Source organism: Bufo bufo, chromosome 3, assembly GCF_905171765.1.
Source record: "Bufo bufo chromosome 3, aBufBuf1.1, whole genome shotgun sequence".
Classification (NCBI taxonomy): Eukaryota; Metazoa; Chordata; class Amphibia; order Anura; family Bufonidae; genus Bufo; species Bufo bufo.
Genome location: NC_053391.1, coordinates 81,360,874 through 81,380,986, shown reverse-complemented (window position 1 = coordinate 81,380,986; position 20,113 = coordinate 81,360,874). Strand labels below are relative to the sequence as shown.

The 20,113-nt window shown below is 46.1% G+C and overlaps 1 protein-coding gene across 2 annotated transcripts in view; it reads right to left on the bottom strand.

Annotated features, from left to right (window-relative positions):
• The window catches only part of NSUN3 (NOP2/Sun RNA methyltransferase 3), a 70,602-nt gene that overhangs the window by 31,436 nt on the left and 19,053 nt on the right, over positions 1–20,113 (bottom strand). For both annotated transcript variants that reach the window (XM_040423271.1, XM_040423270.1), the window contains one exon: positions 19,278–19,612. In XM_040423271.1, the coding sequence (XP_040279205.1) occupies positions 19,278–19,612 (335 nt within the window). The remainder of the gene's footprint in view (positions 1–19,277; positions 19,613–20,113) is intronic.

Below are 20,113 nucleotides of genomic sequence, written 5' to 3'. Positions count from 1 at the left end.
GGGACACAGGGGGCAACTGTATGGAATGTAGGGACACAGGGGGCAACTGTATGGAATGTAGGGACACAGGGGGCAACTGTATGGAATGTAGGGACACAGGGGGCAACTGTATGGAATGTAGGGACACAGGGGGCAACTATATGAAATGGATGGACAAAGGGGGCAACTATATGGAATGTAGGGACACGGGGCAACTTTATGAAATCGATGGACACTGGGGACAACTGTATGGAATGTAGGGACACAGGGGGCAACTGCATGAAATGGATGGACAAAGGGGGCAACTGTATGGAATGTAGGGACACAGGGGGCAACTGTATGGAATATAGGGACACAGGGGGCAACTGTATGGAATGTTGGGACACAGGGGGCAACTGTATGGAATGTTGGGACACAGGGGGCAACTGTATGGAATGTCGGGACACAGGGGGGCAACTATATGAAATGGATGGACACAGGGGGCAACTATATGGAATGTAGGGACACGGGGCAACTTTATGAAATGGATGGACACAGGGGACAACTATATGGAATGTAGGGACACGGGGCAACTTTATGAAATGGATGGACACAGGGGACAACGTATGGAATGTAGGGACACAGGGGGCAACTTTTTTTGCAAATCTTACATGTGTCGCTTTATGTGGTGATAACTTTAAAATGCTTTTACTTATCCAGGCCATTCCGAGAATGTTTTCTCGTCACATATTGTACTTCATGACAGTAGTAAAATGGAGTAAAAAAAAAAAACATTTTTATTTATAAAAAAATTCCAAATTTACCAAAAATTTGGAAAAATTTGCAAATTAGCAAATTCCAATTTCTCTACTTTTATAATAGATAGTAATACCTCCAAAAATAGTTATTACTTTGCATTCCCCATATGTCTACTTCATGTTTGGATCATTTTGTGAATGGCATTTTATTTTTTGGGAACGTTAGAAGGCTTAGAAGTAAATCTTGAAATTTTACAGCAAAAATTTCTAAAACCCACTTTTTAAGGACCAGTTCAGGTCTGAAGTCACTTTGTGAGGCTTACATAATAGAAACCACCCAAAAATGACCCCATTTTAGAAACTACATCCCTCAAGGTATTCAAAACAGATTTCACAAACTTTCTTAACCCTTTAGGTGTTCCACAAGAATTAATGGAAAATAGAGATAAAATGTCACTTTTTTGGCAGATTTTCCATTTTAATAATTTTTTTCCAGTTACAAAGCAAGGGTTAACAGCCAAACAAAACTCAATATTTATAGCCCTGATTCTGTAGTTTACAGAAATACCCCACATGTGGTCGTAAACTGCTGTACGGGCACACGGCAGGGTGCAGAAGGAAAGGAATGCCATATGGTTTTTGGGAGGCAGATTTGCTGGACTGTTTTTTTTTTACCCCATGTCCCATTTGAAGACCCCCTGATGCACCCCTAGAGTAGAAACTCCAAAAAAGTGACCCCATTTTAGAAACTACGAGATAAGGTGTCAGTTTTGTTGGTAGTATTTTAGGGTACATATGATTTTTGGTTGCTCTATATTACACTTTTTGAGAGGCAAAGTAACAAAAAATAGCTGTTTTGGCACTGTTTTTATTTTTTGTTATTTACAACATTTATCTGACAGGTTAGATCATGTGGTATTTTTATAGAGCAGGTTGTTACGGACGCGACAATATCAAATATGACCATTTTTTTGGTTGTTTGTTGTAGTTTTACATAATAAAGCATTTTTGAAAAAAAAAAATTTTTTAGTGTCTCCATATTCTGAAAGCCGTTGTTTTTTTTTTTTTGGGGCAACTGTCTTGTGTATGGGCTCATTTTTTTTTGTGATGAGATGACTGTTTTATTGGTACTATTTTAGGGTGTATATTACTTTTTGATAGCTTGCTATTACACCTTTTGTGTGTGTAAGGTGACAAAAATCGGCTGTTTTGACACTGTTTTTACGGTGTTCACCTGAGGGGTTATAACATGGAATATTTTTATAGAGCAGGTTCTTACGGACGCGGCGATACCTAATATGTCTACTTTTTTATTTATGTAAGTTTTACACAATGATATCATTTTTGAAACAAAAAAAATAAATCATGTTTTAGTGTCTCCATATTCTGAGAGCCATAGTTTTTTTTTATCTTTTGGGCGATTGTCTTAGTTAGGGTATCATTTTTTGCGGGATGAGGTGAAGGTTAGATTGATACTATTTTGAGGGGCATATGCCTTTATGATCGCTTGGTGTTGCACTTTAAGTGATGTAAGGTGACAAAAAAAATTTTTTTTTAGCACAGTTTTTATTTTATTTTTTTGACGGTGTTCATTTGAGGGGTTAGGTCATGTGATATTTTTATAGAGCCGGTCAATATGAACGCGGCGATACCTAATTTGTTTACTTTTCTTTTTTTCAACTTTATTTTGGGAAAAGAACGCTTTTTATTTATTTTTTTTTTTTTACTTGAAACTTTAATATTTTTTGTAAAACTTTATTTTTTTTTTAACATTTTTTTACACTTAAATTTTTGTCCCACTCTGGGACTTCAACTTTTGGGGGTCTGATCCCCTTTACAAAGCATCACAATACTTCTGTATTGTCATGCATTGGCTGTAAGTGTATTACAGACTGTAATACACTTACAGCCTGTTTGCCTGTAAGATCCAGGGGGCTCGATCTCACAGGCTCTCCCAGAAGGCAGCCACAGGTCCCCATCACAGCAGCATGGGGACCCGATGGATCTCCGATCATCGCACGGACATTGCACGTGTCGCGGTCAGTGCTGACCGTGGCACATCAAAGGTTAATGCACCGGCATTGGTGATTTCACCGATGCTGGTGCATGAAGCAGGGGTCCGGCTATCAGTGACTGCTGGACCCCTGCCGCGGATCGGGCGGGCGCATCTCCTGCATCCGCCCGATCACAGTGCTGTACATGTACAGCGCTGGTCCTCAAGTCACGAACATCTACGCCGTACATGTACGGCGCAGGTCCTCTACGGGTTAATGATGCATGTGACTAAGGCCTCATGTACACGGCCGTTGTTGTGGTCCGCATCCGAGCCGCATTTTTTACAGCTCGGGTGCGGACCCATTCACTTCAATGGGGCCGCAAAAGATGCGGACAGCAATCTGTGCCATCTTTATTGAAGACTAGCACAAAATCTCGTGCTGCCTGTGATAATTTCCTACCTCACCGTGCACGGGATTTTGTGCGAGATCTCCTTGTGGCGATCAAATGGATGAGCTAAGTATTTCCCCATTCAGGGAAAATCGATTCGCTACCAAGAAGCACAAGAAAATTAGGCTTTGTGGCAAATCGAATTTTCCCTGAATCGATTTGCTGAACACTAGTCTTTGACTTTCCCTGCTCCACTGGAGGCTACACCTCATCAAAAATTAAGTGGCCCCGTTTACACCATTCCCTTGCCACCCTTTACAGAAAATGGTGAGGGTGTAGAATGCCATTTGCGCCCACATTTCTGATGTACAGGGGCACAGTAAATGACCCCCAACGTGTCATATGTCCGTCATGAGACTTTGATCAAGCTGTGCTGTCCTAGGTAAAACTCCCCATGCAACCGTAGCTGCAGAGAGTTTGTGTAATGCATTGAGGTTACAACAGACATTCAGAGCACCACTTTAATAAAGGGTTAGGCCCCTTGCAGATGAGCGTGTCTGGATTAGGTCCGGATGCATCCCGGTGCATTGCGGCAAACCCGCGCGAGTAGGTACGCAATTGCAGTCAGTTTTGACTGCAATTGCGTTCTGATGTTCAGTTTTTATCGCGCGGGTGCAATGTGTTTTGCACGCGCGTGATAAAAAACCGACTGTGGTACCCAGACCCGAACTTCTTCACAGAAGTTCAGGTTTGGGTTAGTTGTAGTGTAGATTGTATTATTTCCTCTTATAACATGGTTATAAGGGAAAAAAATAGCATTCTGAATACATAGTACAACTTGTTCGCGCAGCCGGCATCTCTTCTGTCTTCATCTGTGAGCAATAGGACCTTTGATGACGTCACTGCGCTCATCACATGGTCCATCACATGATCCATCACCATAGTGACGTAGTGACGTCCTTAAAGGTCCTATTGCTCACAGATGAAGACAGAAGAGATGCCGGCTGCGCGAACAAGTGGATTAGGTGAGTTAAATTTTTATTTTATTTTTTTTAACCCCTCCAGCGCTATTGTACTATGCATTCTGTATTCAGAATGCTATTATTTTACCTTATAACCATGTTATAAGGGGAAATAATAATGATCGGTTCCCCATCCCGATCGTCACCTAGCAACCGTGCGTGAAAATCGCACTGCATCCGCACTTGCTTGCGGATGCTTGCGATTTTCACGCAACCCCATTCATTTCTATGGGGCCTGCATTACGTGAAAAACGCACAAAGAGGAGCATGCTGCGATTTTCACGCAACGCACAAGTGATGCGTGAAAATCACCGCTCATGTGCACAGCCCCATAGAAATGAATGGGTCCAGATTCAGTGCGGGTGCAATGCGTTCACCTCACGCATTGCACCCGCGCGGAATACTCGCCCGTGTGAAAGGGGCCTTAGTTGCGCCGCAATCTGCAACTTTTCCCTGCTCATGCCAGGTCTAAAAAAGTGGGGGAGTGGCGTGGGTGGGGATGGGCCGTCTCATTCATAATTTTTTACGCCTGGTTTAGGAAGAGAAAATGGTCTAAATGTAAGATACATAGGAAGCTGTCTTACATTTAGAAGCGGCTCTGGATGCACCTCTACATAACTTCCATGATCCACTGCCAGAGCAGGGGATTTATTATGACCGGCGTCTAAAACACCAGTCTTAATAAATGACCCCCAAAATACAGGTTACATACATAAAAAAAATAACTAGGTCGAACCAATAAATAGACATAATACAGACCCAAATATGACACACACGGATACCCCAACACGTGTTTCGCGTTGCTTCCTCAGGGGGTATCTGCGACTTCTCCCCGCTCACGCCAGGTCTAATCATTTTCTACGCCTGTTTTATTCACACAACCGTATGTATTTTGCAGTCCGCAAAACACAGATCTGCATAAAATACGGATGACGTCCATGTGCATTCTGTATTTTTCGGAACGGAACAGCTGGCCCCTAATAGAACAGGAATGGAAACGGAATGCACACTGAGCCCTTTCAGTTTTTTTGCGGCCCCATTGAAGTGAATGGTTCCACCTACGGGCCAAAAAAATAATAGAACGGACATGGAAACAAAATACATTCGTGTGCATGAGCCCTACATGTAAGACAGCTAGGAAGCTGTCTTACATTTAGAATTGGTGCTGGATGCGCCAAAGTTAGAGAGAGGCTGGCGCCTCTTCATAACCTCAGCGGATCCACCGCCAGTTTAGGGCTTTATTAAGAACGGTTTACCACCAGCTCAGGGGGGTTGCGATGGGCAGTCCCTGTGCCCCAACATTCGCAAACCTCTTCCTGGGCTGGTGGGAGAGAGAAATGGTATTTACGGACACGATGGAACAATACACATCCTGTATCCAGTTATGGATTAGATATCTGGATGATTTACTGATATTGTGGAATGGTACCAAAACTGGATTTCTGGAATTTGTGGAGACCCTTAACACCAATACGGTCGGCCTCTTTTTTACATCTGAAATGCAAGAGAGCCAGATAACGTTTCTTGACCTGACCATTTCCATAGGTAGGGACAGGAGAATTAACACCAAACTCTTCAGAAAACAAACTTCAACAAACAGTCTCCTACATTGGGAGAGTGGACACCCCCTGGCCTTGAGAAGTGGTATCCCTAAGGGACAGTATCTCAGGGCCAGGAGGAATTGTTCTGAACTTGGAGAATTTAAGGCCGCAGCATCAGATCTAAAATGCAGGTTCAAAAATAGAGGGTACCCAGCACATACTTTGAAGAAGGCATACCATCATGCCATGAGTGCGAATCGGGGCGAATTATTGGTCCCTAAAGTCAGGACTAACACAGATTCTACCCCACGTATCCTGGGTAATTTTGACAAGGCCCACCGCCAAGTCCGTGAAATCCTGGAGAATCATTGGCCCATCCTTCAGTCGGATCCAGACATTGGATCATCTATACCCGACCGTCCATCGGTTACATATAGACGTGGGTCCAATCTACATGATCGATTGGTACACAGTCTATATACTCGCCCTATGCCTGAAACTTGGTTGAAAAACACAGCAAAAGGCAATTTCCCCTGTGGGTCTTGCATCATCTGTAAGTACATCAATAAGGGAGCTTTTTTCACCAGTTTCTCTACAGGAGAAAAATATAATATCCGGTCCTTTATTAGATGTACCTCGGTGGGTTTGGTCTATTTGATTACTTGTAAATGTGGCCTACAGTACGTTGGCAAGACCAAACGCGAACTCAGGAGGAGATTTGGCGAACATTTATCAGATATCCGCAACTTACGGGACACTACGGTTTCTCGTCATGTGCGTGAGAAACATGATGGCAACCCAGATGTGCTGCGGGTTCAAGGGATTGCATTACAAAATAGATCCACACGCGGCGGAGACGTGGATACACCACTACTCCGCAAAGAAGCTATGTGGATCTTTAAGCTACAAACCATCCAGCCTAAAGGTCTAAATGAGGCGATCTCATACGCTTGCTTCATTTAGACCAGATATAGTCCATATCTTTGGATATGTGCACGGACTTTGTTGCCCATACATATACTGAATATACACTGACATTCTCCTTTGCTTGTCTTTCCTCTATCCCATTTTGACCATTTTGTCTGGTATAGCTACAATGCATAGGGATTTTGTTTGACCTGCAATATTATGGAGATATGCGGTCTAATTTGGAGCTGTGTTTCTTCCGCAAATATAGTTTTATGATGGATACTGTGCGCATATAATATTATTCTGTTACCTGCTGGGATCGCCGATTATACTGACAGCGGAGCGAGGCGTTTATGTGACATGATGTAAGCCGCATTTTTCGATTCCTCCCATACATGAGCGCTTGCTTGCGCTGGCAGGGAGGTGTGTGCCATGACGTGGGTTCTGGGCGGAGCAGGAGGCGTGTGTGCCATGACGCGCCGGCCGACTATTCGCCCAGGACCAGCACACCCCCCCCCCTCTCATAGGCGGAGCTTACCTGATATCATCCCGGCGTTCGAGCGGCCGCGTATGGCCACTACAGCGCCGGAGCCTTAACACGCAACAGTGTGAGGCTATGTACTTTTGCCCTACAGGCTACCTCTAATTGGAAATTATCGCTCCTGATGATATGTGGCTTAATATCCCACATTGAAACGCGTTGAGCCGTTGATCTTGAACTAGGACACGGTTCCTCAGGCAGGGTGTTGATTTAATGTCAAGCAGCACTACAGCTGACTTGCTTGTGTGAATGCGGTCTGAGATCTAGACCCAGTGCTTTATTGCACGATTGGTGGGGTAGTTATAGGCGGCTGAGTGAGCGTCCACAATTTACACTACACTGGGTGGATGCTTTATGCTGGTCTGTTTTGGCACCCAGCTTATTTTTCACTCATAGCGGCTCTATAACTCACGCTAGATAGGACTGCTTCAACCATACACCTGGGCCTAGTTTAAATACTAAAACCGTGTCCTGACTCCCTCTCCAGTAACTATTGGCACCAACGTGCTAGCTGGTACAGGGATTTAGTCCAGACTTCTGGTTGTGTGGAGGATATATTTAACTCCTATACCACATCACCGGAGTCTGGAGCCTGATAGTCACGCAAAGTGATATACAGATTTTCCCGTTTTAACCTGAGATTAATAAACAATTTATTATTTTCTTTTAAATACGTTCTTCAGGCAGTAATTAACTTTATTAAGAACGGTGTCTAAAACGCCGGTCTTAATAAACGTGCCCCTTAGTGTCACTTTATTTTGAACCTGAAGGCTCTCTACCCATTTATATCAGTGCCCGGTAATTCGTCACCCATCAGGTCCCCTTGATGCCAAATGAAAGGGATTTTACAATTTTTTATTTTTTTTTCCTACAAAAATCTGATCACATCTCCTGTCCCTCCACTGCCCATAGTTTTGAGCCGATTGACCAAGCTGATCAAATTTTCAAAAAAATAAATAAAAAATTTGGGTTGGAGGACCTCTTTAAGAACACTTCAATGTCAGGTCACTTATCAGCAATTAATATTAATAATCCGCTGAAGCAATGTTTCTAATACAGTTGTGATGACGGTGAAGTTTTTTTTTCTAGAATTACAAAGATCTTTGGAGCCAGCGGGAGACCTATCAATGCACCTTGAAGACAACCTAAAACAATTAGCTCAAGGTAAAATGCTTAGGAACTTACTGGTACATAATTACAGAGCAAAAATATGGAAATTGCTGATGCGGTTGCTGAAAGTGGTCATGTCTCTTTCAGCTCATTTCCCCATAACGTCCTACTAAGCAGTTCCTGCCTGACACTGTGTAACATTAATCACTGCTGGAGAGATGCTCTTCAGATGCCGTTATCAGCAGGCCGTGCCGCTGCAGAGCAAAGATTCTGACAAGTGAGTTGATCTTGGCAGCTAGATAAGGACTATTGTCTCCCCTGCGCCCGTCTGACTCCACTATCGCTCTCTCCAAAATGTCATTTCTGAGATTGCAATATGTCCATAGAACCGCAGCGTGCAGACAGCAGGTGGAGAAGGGTCATCTTCACCGCCGTGAAAGATAAATTACGGAAATGGCGGAAAAATTGTAGGGTTCGAGCATTAAAAGCGTATAATGAACTCCATCCGTAATACACAAATGACCATGATTGCAGAAAGGCACAGAACATAAGAGATGAGTTAGAATAAAGTGTTATTCCGAGCATGTGTCAACCCAGATCTGCTCGCCCCAACAACTAATCTAATCAGGTCACAACCGAAAGCGTCGGTCTGGGGCCATCGCGGCAGATCAGACGGAGCGCTACGTTGAAAGATAATGGGAGAGATGTACCGAGCTAAATGATCCATCAGGGCTCAATTTGCGTCAAAAAAATTGGCATACATGTCATGCGTCCCTTTTTAGGTTACACTTGCGGTAGCAGGGTCCGGCCGGGGAACAGCCTGCCGGATCCGCGCTACCGCTAGTGCACCGTGCCGCTCCAGCCCCATTCACTATAAACATGCCGAGAGGCGGACGGAATAAAACTACGACATGTGAAATGAAAAAATCTAATTTTTTTTAATTTACAATAAAATGGTGTTTAAGCCCCAAATTTTTCACAAGGGCTAACAGGAGTAAATACACCCTACAATATCTTGCTCATTTTCCCCCGAATATGGAAACACCCCATATGTGCTCCTAAACTAAAGACTCAGAAGGGAAGGAGTACCAATTGGCTTTTTCGAAGGCTGGTTCACTGGAATGGTTTTCAGGTGCCATGTCACACTTGAAGAGACCATGCGGTACCCCTACAGTAGAAACCTTCAAGAAGTGACTCCATTTTGGAAACTACACCCCTCAAAGACTTTTTCAAGGGGTGCAGTGAGCATTCTGACTCCACAAGTGTTTTTCAGACATGAATGTGTAATGGATGGTAAAAAGGGAATATGTTAGATGTGCGGAGTATATCAGTGCAATAAGGCGGTAAAATTACAGGGTACATAAAGGATAAAATGAATAATCCACGGATGAGCGGTATGCTTTTAAGCAATCCTTCCTGCACTGGCCAGGTTTCCTGTCCAATCATCCCCAGCGGAGCCCACCTGCAGCCCCCTACTACAATCGGAGCTGCAGGGGAGAGGTACAGCCAATATCTTAGGCTGGTCATTATGAAATTATGAGACATTATGTTTACGCACGTCTTCAAGGGATTAATAGTTTTCAAAGCATTCAGAGCTTTGTTTGTCAGATATAACAAAATCCAAATATTTAAAACTTAAACGGCCACTTAATTTTCACACAGCTTTGTATAAATCAATAGTACAGATGAATATAGGAAACTTTGTAATATATCTCATCAGAGAAAAATCTCTTGTTCTAGGGTCATCAGCTGTTTTTTTTTTTTTTCTTCGTCCTTTACTAAACTAACATTCTTTCGGAATTCTGTGATAAATCCATCTTGACAAAACAAGACAAGCCGTCAGCTCACTGAATGACCAGATTACACAATCCAATAGAAGTGTATGGAGAGGGGGATGAGGAGTGAGCCGCAGGGCAATAAATACAGACTGACACAGACAAGGAGGCTGGTGCAGATAACAGTATGGGTATATTCAAATGGCGAAAAAAAAGCTGTGTATTCGGGTGTATAAAATGGGTGTTTTATGCTGTGTAATGCACATTTGAAAAAATGCAAAACGCAGAAGGATTTAATTAAGAAGTGAATCAATATCTGGAAATGCCCTACTGCATTTACTACAGATTATATGAACACGAGTTTAAGAGCCTCATGAGCTACAATGCTTTAAGGTAATCCACTCGCTGTCAGTGTTTTGATGTATTTGTGACTACCAAATAGTATCCCATTGAATACAAAGGGAAATACAAACCTTAGTGTACAGGGTGTGTATTTTTATACAGCGGCTTTCAAAAATACTATAGAAGTGGCAGGTTATTTCAGTCAACTGTCTTTAAGGCTGCTTTCCCCATTGAAGTAGTTGAAGAAGTAAAATACATTGATGAGTAGGAGGAACATCTGGCGTGAGTATGGCAAGATTTCTCTTCTGATCTGCCACAGATTTTTCAGGTCCATTTTGTGAACATTGCTATGAGTTATCTCATCCTGAGTGCTTTATTCGCATCACTACTGCTCAGTACTTCTCTATAATGTCCTATATGGGAATTCTGAGTGAGAAGGAAAAAGTTGGGAAGCAGAATCTGCAGTCTCCATGTGTAGTCTATGGGGAGACATCAGACATGGAGACATCCACCCTCCAGCTCAGAGAGAGCTGAAAATTAGAGATATAACTGCTAAAAATGCCATAAAAGTCATATAATAGTCAGATTACTCATGTATAAAACACATGACAGCGTATTCTGAAAGGCTATCTTAAAGAGTAGGAATGTTTTAACAAGCTGTTTACCTGAAGCCACGACTATAGGGTACTTTGAAGCTAACTGCATATTGATATAAATAGAACTGTGATCAGAAGGATTTTTTCCCATAAAATGAAGAAAATTGGCTTCTACCTCATGAGTTTTTTATTTTTTTCCATCCTCTGTATCAACTTTGCAGGATAACAGGCTGACCCGGATGGTCGGATGTCTTTTTTCAGCCTTACAAACTGTTACTATGCAAGATACACAGTTAGCTCATATGCTCCCTCTAGTGGTCATTACCTTTAAAATCCATTTCTATTCAAGGCATTTGAAGTTCTACAGAAAAAGTTCCAACTGCCATAAAGACATGTAAGAAATCAATCAATACAGAATTTTGGACTTAAAGGGAACCTGTCACCGGGATTTTGGGTATAGAGCTGAGGCCATGGGCTGCTAGATGGCCGCTAGCACATCCGCAATACCCAGTCCCCATAGCTCTGTGTGCTTTTATTAAAAACTGTTTTGATACATATGCGAATTAACCTGAGATGAGTCCTGTCCCTGACTCATCTCACATACAGGACTCATCTCAGGTTAATTTGCATATGTATCAAATAGTTTTTTTTACACAATAAAAGCACACAGAGCTATGGGAACTGGGTATTGCGGATGTGCTAGCGGCCATCTAGCAGCCCATGTCCTCAGCTCTATACCCAAAATCCAGATAACAGGTTCCCTTTAAAACAGCATGACAGTACAGGCACAAAAAAATGGAACAAAATGTAAAAAAAAAAACATTTAAAGGGGTTGTCCGTTGTGCAGAGCTTAGAGATTGATGACCTATACTCGGGATAGGTCATCAATATCACATCAGTGGGGGTCTCACTCCCGGCAACCCCGCCGATCAGCTACCTTCTTTGCTCTGCTTGCCGCAGCAATTGCAGTGGTGAGCAGGTGTAATTACAAGTATGGCGTCTCCATTCACTTCTATGGGACAGCTCTATCTGTTCAAGTAAATACCACCGAGCCATCCCAAAGAAGTGAATGGGGATGTCATACTTGTAATTACACTGCAATCACTGCGGCGAGCAGGTAAACAGAGCAAAGAAGGCAGCGCCCGTATGAGTGCTACCTTCTCTTCCAACAGCTGATCGGCGGGGGTGACGGGAGTTGGACTTCTGACCATCTGATATTGATGACCTATCCTGAGAATAGGTCATCAATAGTAAAAAGTGGACAACCTCTTTAAAGGGGTTCTTTAACTTTTTTTTAACTAATGATCTATCCTTTGGATAGGTCATCAGCATCTTGACAGCAGGGGTCTGAGATCCGGGACCTCCATTGGTCAGCTGTTTGAGAAGGCAGCGGCGCTCGCAGTAGCACCGGGGCCTTCTCTTTGCTTCCTGCGGGCCAGTGACGTCATTACTATTTCACTGGCCTGGGCACGGCTCAGCCCCATTCACTTTAATAGGACTGAACCGTGCCCAGGCCAGTGAAATAGTAATGACGTCACTGGCCTGCAGGAAGCAAAGAGAAGGTCCCGGTGCTACTGCGAGGGCCTCTGCCTTTTCAAACAGCTAATTGACGGGGGTCCCTAATATCAGACCTACACCGATCAGATTCTGATGACCTATCCAAAGGATAGATCATCAGTAAGAAAAAGCTGTAGAACCCTCTAAAGCTGGTCATACACATTAAATAGCTGACGGCCGACCACTTGTTTGGCCGACAGCTATCCCTCTTGATCCTCCCACCCCATACATCTATATGTAGTGACTGGGGAGAGGGGAGAAAACCCCTGCCATATACCGCTGGTATAGCGTACCTCAGTGCTAAAAAAAGGATCCGCCAATTGAATCTGACATGGCCCATCCTTACCTCCCACTTGGAAGCCACCACATGCATTAGATCGTGTTAACTCTGCTGCGTCTGTACTACAAAAAAAAAATAATAATAATAATAATAAACCCGATCCCTGGTTTCCACAAGCTTACCAGTGGCTTAATGTTTATGCTTGTATAGTTAACGCTCCATAAATACTGGATAAGGATAACTGATGATATCAGATACGTAATAGGAATGTGATACAGCTCATAAATCCTGGTATGGACGAGCGTGCTAAAGACGTGGAAACAAGCGGCTGGAGAATCTGAACTGATCAGAAGGAAAAAGCAGCAAAACATTCTCCATCCTAGCAGACAATGCCTGGTCATATCTTATCCTGAATCCTTAAGAAGGCTTTTAGAGAAATGAAAAGACTTTACCTGACTTTTATAGCTACCTGCACACTGCTGAAAACTCAGGAGAGGAGTCCCCCCCATCAGGGACAGAGGTGATCACACCAGTACAAATGTGTGTGACGTCAGGTCCCCAGCGCAGGCTGGGATGAAGATGGGTCTCCTGCGGACTCCATGTGCCAGCGCATGCCGCACTGAAAGGTAAGTATAAAGTTATCAGAGGCAGCGGCGGGGCGGGGGAAATTGTGGCACCTGTGATTTGGCATGGGGAAATGGGGGCACCTGTGATTTGGCATGGGCTGGGGGAAATGGAGGCACGTATAATGGGGGAAATGTATAAAGTTATTGGGGGGGGGAGAGGGGTTAATGGGGGCACCTGTGATTTGGCACATGGTGGGGCTGATCTGGGCGAGTGGGGGACATGGTGGATGGCATGGAGGCACTGTGGAAGGGGGACATCATGGCAATCTGGATGGAGGGACTGATGGCAGTGCCACCATGGGGGCACTGGGGGACATGGCATGGAGGGGCTGCTGCTGATCTGATGGCACTGGGGGACATGGTGGATGGCATAGGAGGCACTGGGGAAGGGGGACATCATGGCAATCTGGATGGAATGGAGGGGCTGATGGCAGTGCCATCATGGGGGCACTGGGAGACATGGCATGGAGGGGCTGATCTGATGGCACTGAGGGACATGGTGGATGGCATAGGAGGGAAAGGGGGACATTTTTATAAAGCAATACCGTATATACTCGAGTATAAGCCGACCCGAATATAAGCCGAGGCCCCTAATTTTACCCCCCAAAAAATGGGAAAAATTATTGACTCGAGTATAAGACTAGGGTACATATAGCATCTTATGCTGGTCCCCCTCATGGCCCTATGTGTCCCCTCATGTGTCCTAAACTGCGCACATAACTGGCTTTGTGTGTAAAGTATTTTACTAGTGTGTAAAACAATCTCTCTCCTATTGATAACATGGCCGCCTCTGTACTCACTGTCACTATGAATCAGGGGAGGGCTGGCAGCCTTAGTCCTGGGGGGCAAATCCAGTCAAGTGGCCCATTTTTAGCCCCGCCCATTATTAGAAGCCCCTCCTACATATAATAGGCCACTCCCAACACACACTGTACAGCTGACATTCTATAGTTGCGGCCTGTCTACACATCATACGGAGAGGGGAGGGTCTGTCCTGGCTGCACTGCCTGCTTATACAACAAGCTACAGCCAGGAAGCTCCTCCGCTCTCCTCCCTCCCAGATCCTGCTCAAGGCCTGTGGTTCCCCCCAACATCTGCCACCCGCCCGTGGCCAGCTGCCCCCTTTCGTCGTCCTCACCCAGCTCTGAATCCTCCTTCTGCAAATGGCAGGGGGAGGAGCCAGAGCATCTCCTCTCCTACATAGGGCCCCCTACCTCTTACATCCAGTGATGTCACCTTTGTTGTAGACGTTCTCTTTCCTCATCTTCTCCATTCAGACCAGACCGCCATGATGATTTTTCTGCCATCTCCCGTCTCTGCAGAGATTAACAAACAGACATTAGTTTCCTGCCACCCCCAATACTATACTGCAGAAACAGTACCCCTGGGAATACTACTACCACACAGATAGTGCCCCCTTAAACAATTATTGGCATACAGTGCTCTAAAAAATAACTGCGCTCAGACACTAATAGTATAAAGATAATGTCCCCCAAAAATAATTGTGCTAAGCTGATACTATGCCAGGGTGCCCCCAAAGTAACAGTGCCCCCCAAAATCCCACCAATAGAAATAATTCTCTGCCAGAGCACACTTAGTAGTAATAATGCCCCTATAGTGCCCTAGTAATCATGTTCCTCATAGCCCCCCAGTAGTAGTAAAGCTCCCCATAATACCTCCTAGTAGTACTAATTTTCCCTATAATATGACAGTACATGAAATACCCCCGCTTAGTGCCTGCAGTTGAGCTAATGTCCCCATAATGTATGCCAGTATAAAATACCCCTATATAGTGCCCCAGTAAATGCACTCATACTGCTCCTCTCCCCCTTCCCCATAGTGTCCCCCATAATATGCCAGTAAAAAAATGCCCCTTAGTGCCCCCAGCAGATGCCCCTATAGTGCTCCTCTCCCCCACAATGTGCCAGTAAAAAAATTCCCCTTCTTAGTGCCACCATATGCCCCAATAGTGCCCCCAAATAATGCCCCATAGTGCCGCTCTCCCCTATAGTGCCCCCCAGAATGTGCCAATAATAAAATAAAAAAAAGCCCCTTTAGAGCCCCTAGATACCCCCATAGTGCTCCTCTCCCCCATGGGGCCCCCCATAATGTGCCAGCAAGAAATGCCCCCATAGTGCCAGCTCCTCCAATAGTGCCAGCTCTCCCCCCCCCATAGTGCCAGCTCCCCCCCCATAGTGCCAGCTCCCCCCCCATAGTGCCATCCCCCTTATAGTGCCAGTTCCCCCATAGTGCCAGCCCCCTTATAGTGCCAGCTCCCCCATAGTGCCAGCCCCCCCATAGTGCTAGCTCCCCCATAGTGCCAGCCCCCCCATAGTGCTAGCTCCCCCATAGTGCCAGCCCCCCTATAGTGCCAGCTCCCCCTATAGTGCAAGCCCCCCCCATAGTGCCAGATCCCCCCCCATAGTGCCAGATCCCCCTATAGTGCAAGCCCCCCTATAGTGCCAGATCCCCCACATAGTGCCAGATCCCCCCCCCATAGTGCCAGATCCCCCCCTATAGTGCCAGATCCCCCTATAGTGCCAGATCCCCCTATAGTGCCAGATCCCCCCCCCCATAGTGCCAGATCCCCCCCCCCATAGTGCCAGATCCCCCCCCATAGTGCCAGATCCCCCCCATAGTGCCAGCTCCCCCCCATAGTGCCAGCTCCCCCCCATAGTGCCATCCCCCTTATAGTGCCAGTTCCCCCATAGTGCCAGCTCCCCCCCATAGTGCCATCCCCCTTATAGTGCCAGTTCCCCCATAGTGCCAGCCCCCTTATAGTGCCAGCCCCCCCATAGTGCTAGCTCCCCCATAGTGCCAGCCCCCCATAGTGCTAGCTCCCCCATAGTGCCAGCTCCCCCTATAGTGCAAGCCCCCCCCATAGTGCCAGATCCCCCCCCATAGTGCCAGATCCCCCTATAGTGCAAGCCCCCCTATAGTGCCAGATCCCCCACATAGTGCCAGATCCCCCTATAGTGCAAGCCCCCCTATAGTGCCAGATCCCCCACATAGTGCCAGATCCCCCCCCCCATAGTGCCAGATCCCCCCCTATAGTGCCAGATCCCCCCCTATAGTGCCAGATCCCCCACATAGTGCCAGATCCCCCTATAGTGCAAGCCCCCCTATAGTGCCAGATCCCCCACATAGTGCCAGATCCCCCCCATAGTGCCAGCTCCCCCCCATAGTGCCAGCTCCCCCCCATAGTGCCAGCTCCCCCCCATAGTGCCAGCTCCCCCTATAGTGCCAGCTCCCCCCCCATAGTGCCAGCCCCCCTATAGTGCCAGATCCCCCCCATAGTGCCAGATCCTCCCCATAGTGCCAGATCCCCCCCATAGTGCCAGATCCCCCCCCCCATAGTGCCAGCCCCCCCTATAGTGCAAGCCCCCCTATAGTGCCAGATCCCCCCCCCCCCATAGTGCTAGCTCCCCCAAAGTGCCAGATCCCCCCCATAGTGCCAAATCCCCCCCCCCCATAGTGCCAGATCCCCCCTATAATGCCAGATCCCCCCCTATAATGCCAGATCCCCCCCATAGTGCCAGATCCCCCCCATAGTGCCAGCCCCCCCTATAGTGCCAGATCCCCCCCCCCATAGTGCCAGCCCCCCGCAAAGAAGAAAAAAAAAACACTAATACTTACCTCCATCAGCAGCGATGCAAGCCTCTTCTGGCCTGTGTCCCTGCTGTGTGCTGCCGGGCTCAGGCGTCGCGATGATAATGACGTCACGCTCTGCCTGAGCCGGCCTCTGATAGGCTGCAGGCATTAGTGCCTGCGGCCTATCAGAAGAACAGGGGAGGGACACGCCTCTCCCTCCCCTGCCCCACAGCACACACACAGCACGGCCGCAATGACATCCAGGGCCGCGCCGCCTGTGGTGATAATCGGCGGTGCGGCCCTGAAGAAAAAAAAAAAAAAAAAAAAAAAAAAAAAAATTTTTTTTTTTTAAGACGGGCGGCCCAGCGGCCGTTTATTTAGGGCGGCCTGGGGGGCAATTGCCTCCCTGCCCCCCGGCCCAGCCCGCCCCTGCTATGAATGCACTACAGCGAGCGGGAGCGAGCTGGCCGGCGCGTGACTGACGTCACTTAGTAACGCTCCTCCCACTTCAGGAAGCAGGAGCGTTACTAAGTGACGTCAGTCACGCACCGGCCCGCCCGTCGCTGCAGTGCATTCATCGTGACAGTGAGTACAGAGGCGGCCATGTTATCAATAGGAGAGAGATTGTTTCACACACTAGTAAAATACTTTACACACAAAGCCAGTTATGTGAGCGGGGCCCCTTCATATATAATCGCGGCATTTTCGGGCCGGCCAAATCGCTCCTACTGGGAGCTTAACAGAGGTGCCGCGCGGACGTGCTGGGAGCTGACCGGAGCAGCTGTAAAGGTAAGTAACAGCTTCTCCGGCCCCCAACATGTCATGGTCTGTATTATGGCAATGTAAGTTGCCATAATACAGACCTAGACTCGAGTATAAGACGAGGGGGCTTTTTGAGCACAAAAATATGTGCCAAAAAACTCGTCTTATACTCGAGTATATACGGTATGTTATTTTAAGAAGGTTTTTCTTATTAGATTACTTGATTAATCGTAAAAAATAATCGATAGAATACTCGATTACTTAAATAATCGTTTACTGCAGCTCTACTCGTTAGCGATTATCGGCCAGTGTAACACAGCCTTTAGGGAGCCCTTTGAATTCACATGGATTTCTGCATTGATTGCTAAGTCACAATTAGGCCTCATGCACACGACCATATGTATTCTGCGGATCTGCAAAATATGGATACCCGCCGTGTGCATCCTGCAATTTCCGCTCATTCATGTCCGCAAAATGGACAAGAACAGGACATGTTTTATTTTATTGCAGGACACGCGGACATAAGGATGCGGACAGCACACAGTGCGCTGTCTGCATTTTTAGCGGCCCAGTTGAAATCTACGGCTCCGCGTCTAATCGGCAAAAAATGTGGATCGGAGGCAGGAAAAAAATACAGTCGTGTGCGTGAAGCCTTATAGACAAGCACAATGTAACTAAACTATTAACACACAAACAGTTGGACGGGTCATCTCTTATCTAGAACCCCGAGTAGTCATCCCCAAAACCGGGAGAAACAGCAAGTGAACCCCGCAGCTTCATACCCTGCAAATCCCCCTCCGCCAAGTGTTTCTTGTAGCTGCCAATGAGATTTGCATCACATGGAGGAGGAATTTTGGACCATATTGGACTCACTTCTCTCTGTACCTACCAAATGTATGTTAGGAAGAATATAAAGGATTCAAGGATAGCAAAATACAGCGGTCGGCTATCTCCTATGGATAGGGGATAACTTAAAAACCCCTTTAATTAGGGCTGGGAAAGTGTTAAAATTAAGAAAAAAAATGGACACTTACCTAGTCACCTAGGACAGGCATTCTCAACCTGCGGCCCTCCAGCTGTTGTAAAACTACAACTCCCACAATGCCCTGCTGTAGGTTGATAGCTGTAGGCTGTCCGAGAATGCTGGGAGTTCTAGTTTTGCAACAGCTGGAGGGCCGCAGGTTGGGCATGCCTGACCTAGGACATTTACCAGCGCTAAGCGTCCACTCTCCTTCCAGCCCCATTTGGATCGGAATTGTGATGTCTCGTCCGTGGTCAGGTGCACTGCTGCAGCCATTCACTAGCCGCAGAGAGGCACGTGACCACAGGCTAAGCAGTCGCGTGCCACTTGGGCACAATTTTATAGCGCACAATCATCAATATGATTGTGCACTATAAAAATTTGGGGACACAACCCACATGTTCTGGGTAACTTGAAACCTAATGAAAATCTGGAGCCCATTTCAAAGTGAACCTTTTTATAAAGCACCGAGTTCAGATTTTATGAGAATCGCGGCAAGTTACCTGGCGATGAACACTGCAGCAGTGCTACAGACTTGCCACCGGGGGCAGCGCACATATCCAGGACTGTCTCTCCATCCTTGACATCTAACGCTAATACTGGGAGAAGAGAAGAGGCGTTCAGTATGTAATACTCTTTGATCTTCCCAGTTTGATGGCGCTGTGAAGGAAATTTTCCAGGATTCCTATTGATATAGCACTCCAATTTTTCTGGAAAGGTTTGATGTGTGAGCCGGTGGTAACCGTGCATCAATAGATGTTTCCTGGTCTCCAAACTGCACTGGAAATTATTCAGTAACACTGCATACTGCCAGAGGCCGGGCGTCGTCAGCACTTCCCTGTGGATTACATATTCATTTGCCAGATTTAAAGGGATTGTGCTAGAGCTAAAAAGATGGCACCAAATAATGTAACAAAATAACAAAGAAAAAACATTAAAACATTACACCGCTGTTAAATCCCCCAGTACTCCAGTGCCGAGGCTCTTGTGGACCAGTTTCTGTTTATATGGAAGCAATGATGCTACCAAGTATGACACTGCTGTGGCAGGTAATTGGCTGCAGCAGTCACATGTCTGTGCGGAACATTCCTACTGCCATGTAAATAAAGACCGCCATGGTCCAGGGGAGTATAGTCGCTGGAGTGGCGGGGGGATTTGACAGCTAATTAAAGTGGCTTTGTTTCGTTCTGCACTCATCATATTGAGCCTCACCTGTCAATAATCATTTTCTCTGTGAATATGAAACTTTATAATATATCTTATTATAGAAAAGTGTCATGTGTGTCACTTTCCGGAAGCTTGTAATTTCCTGCCTGTAAATGTTCAGAGACCTCCTCAG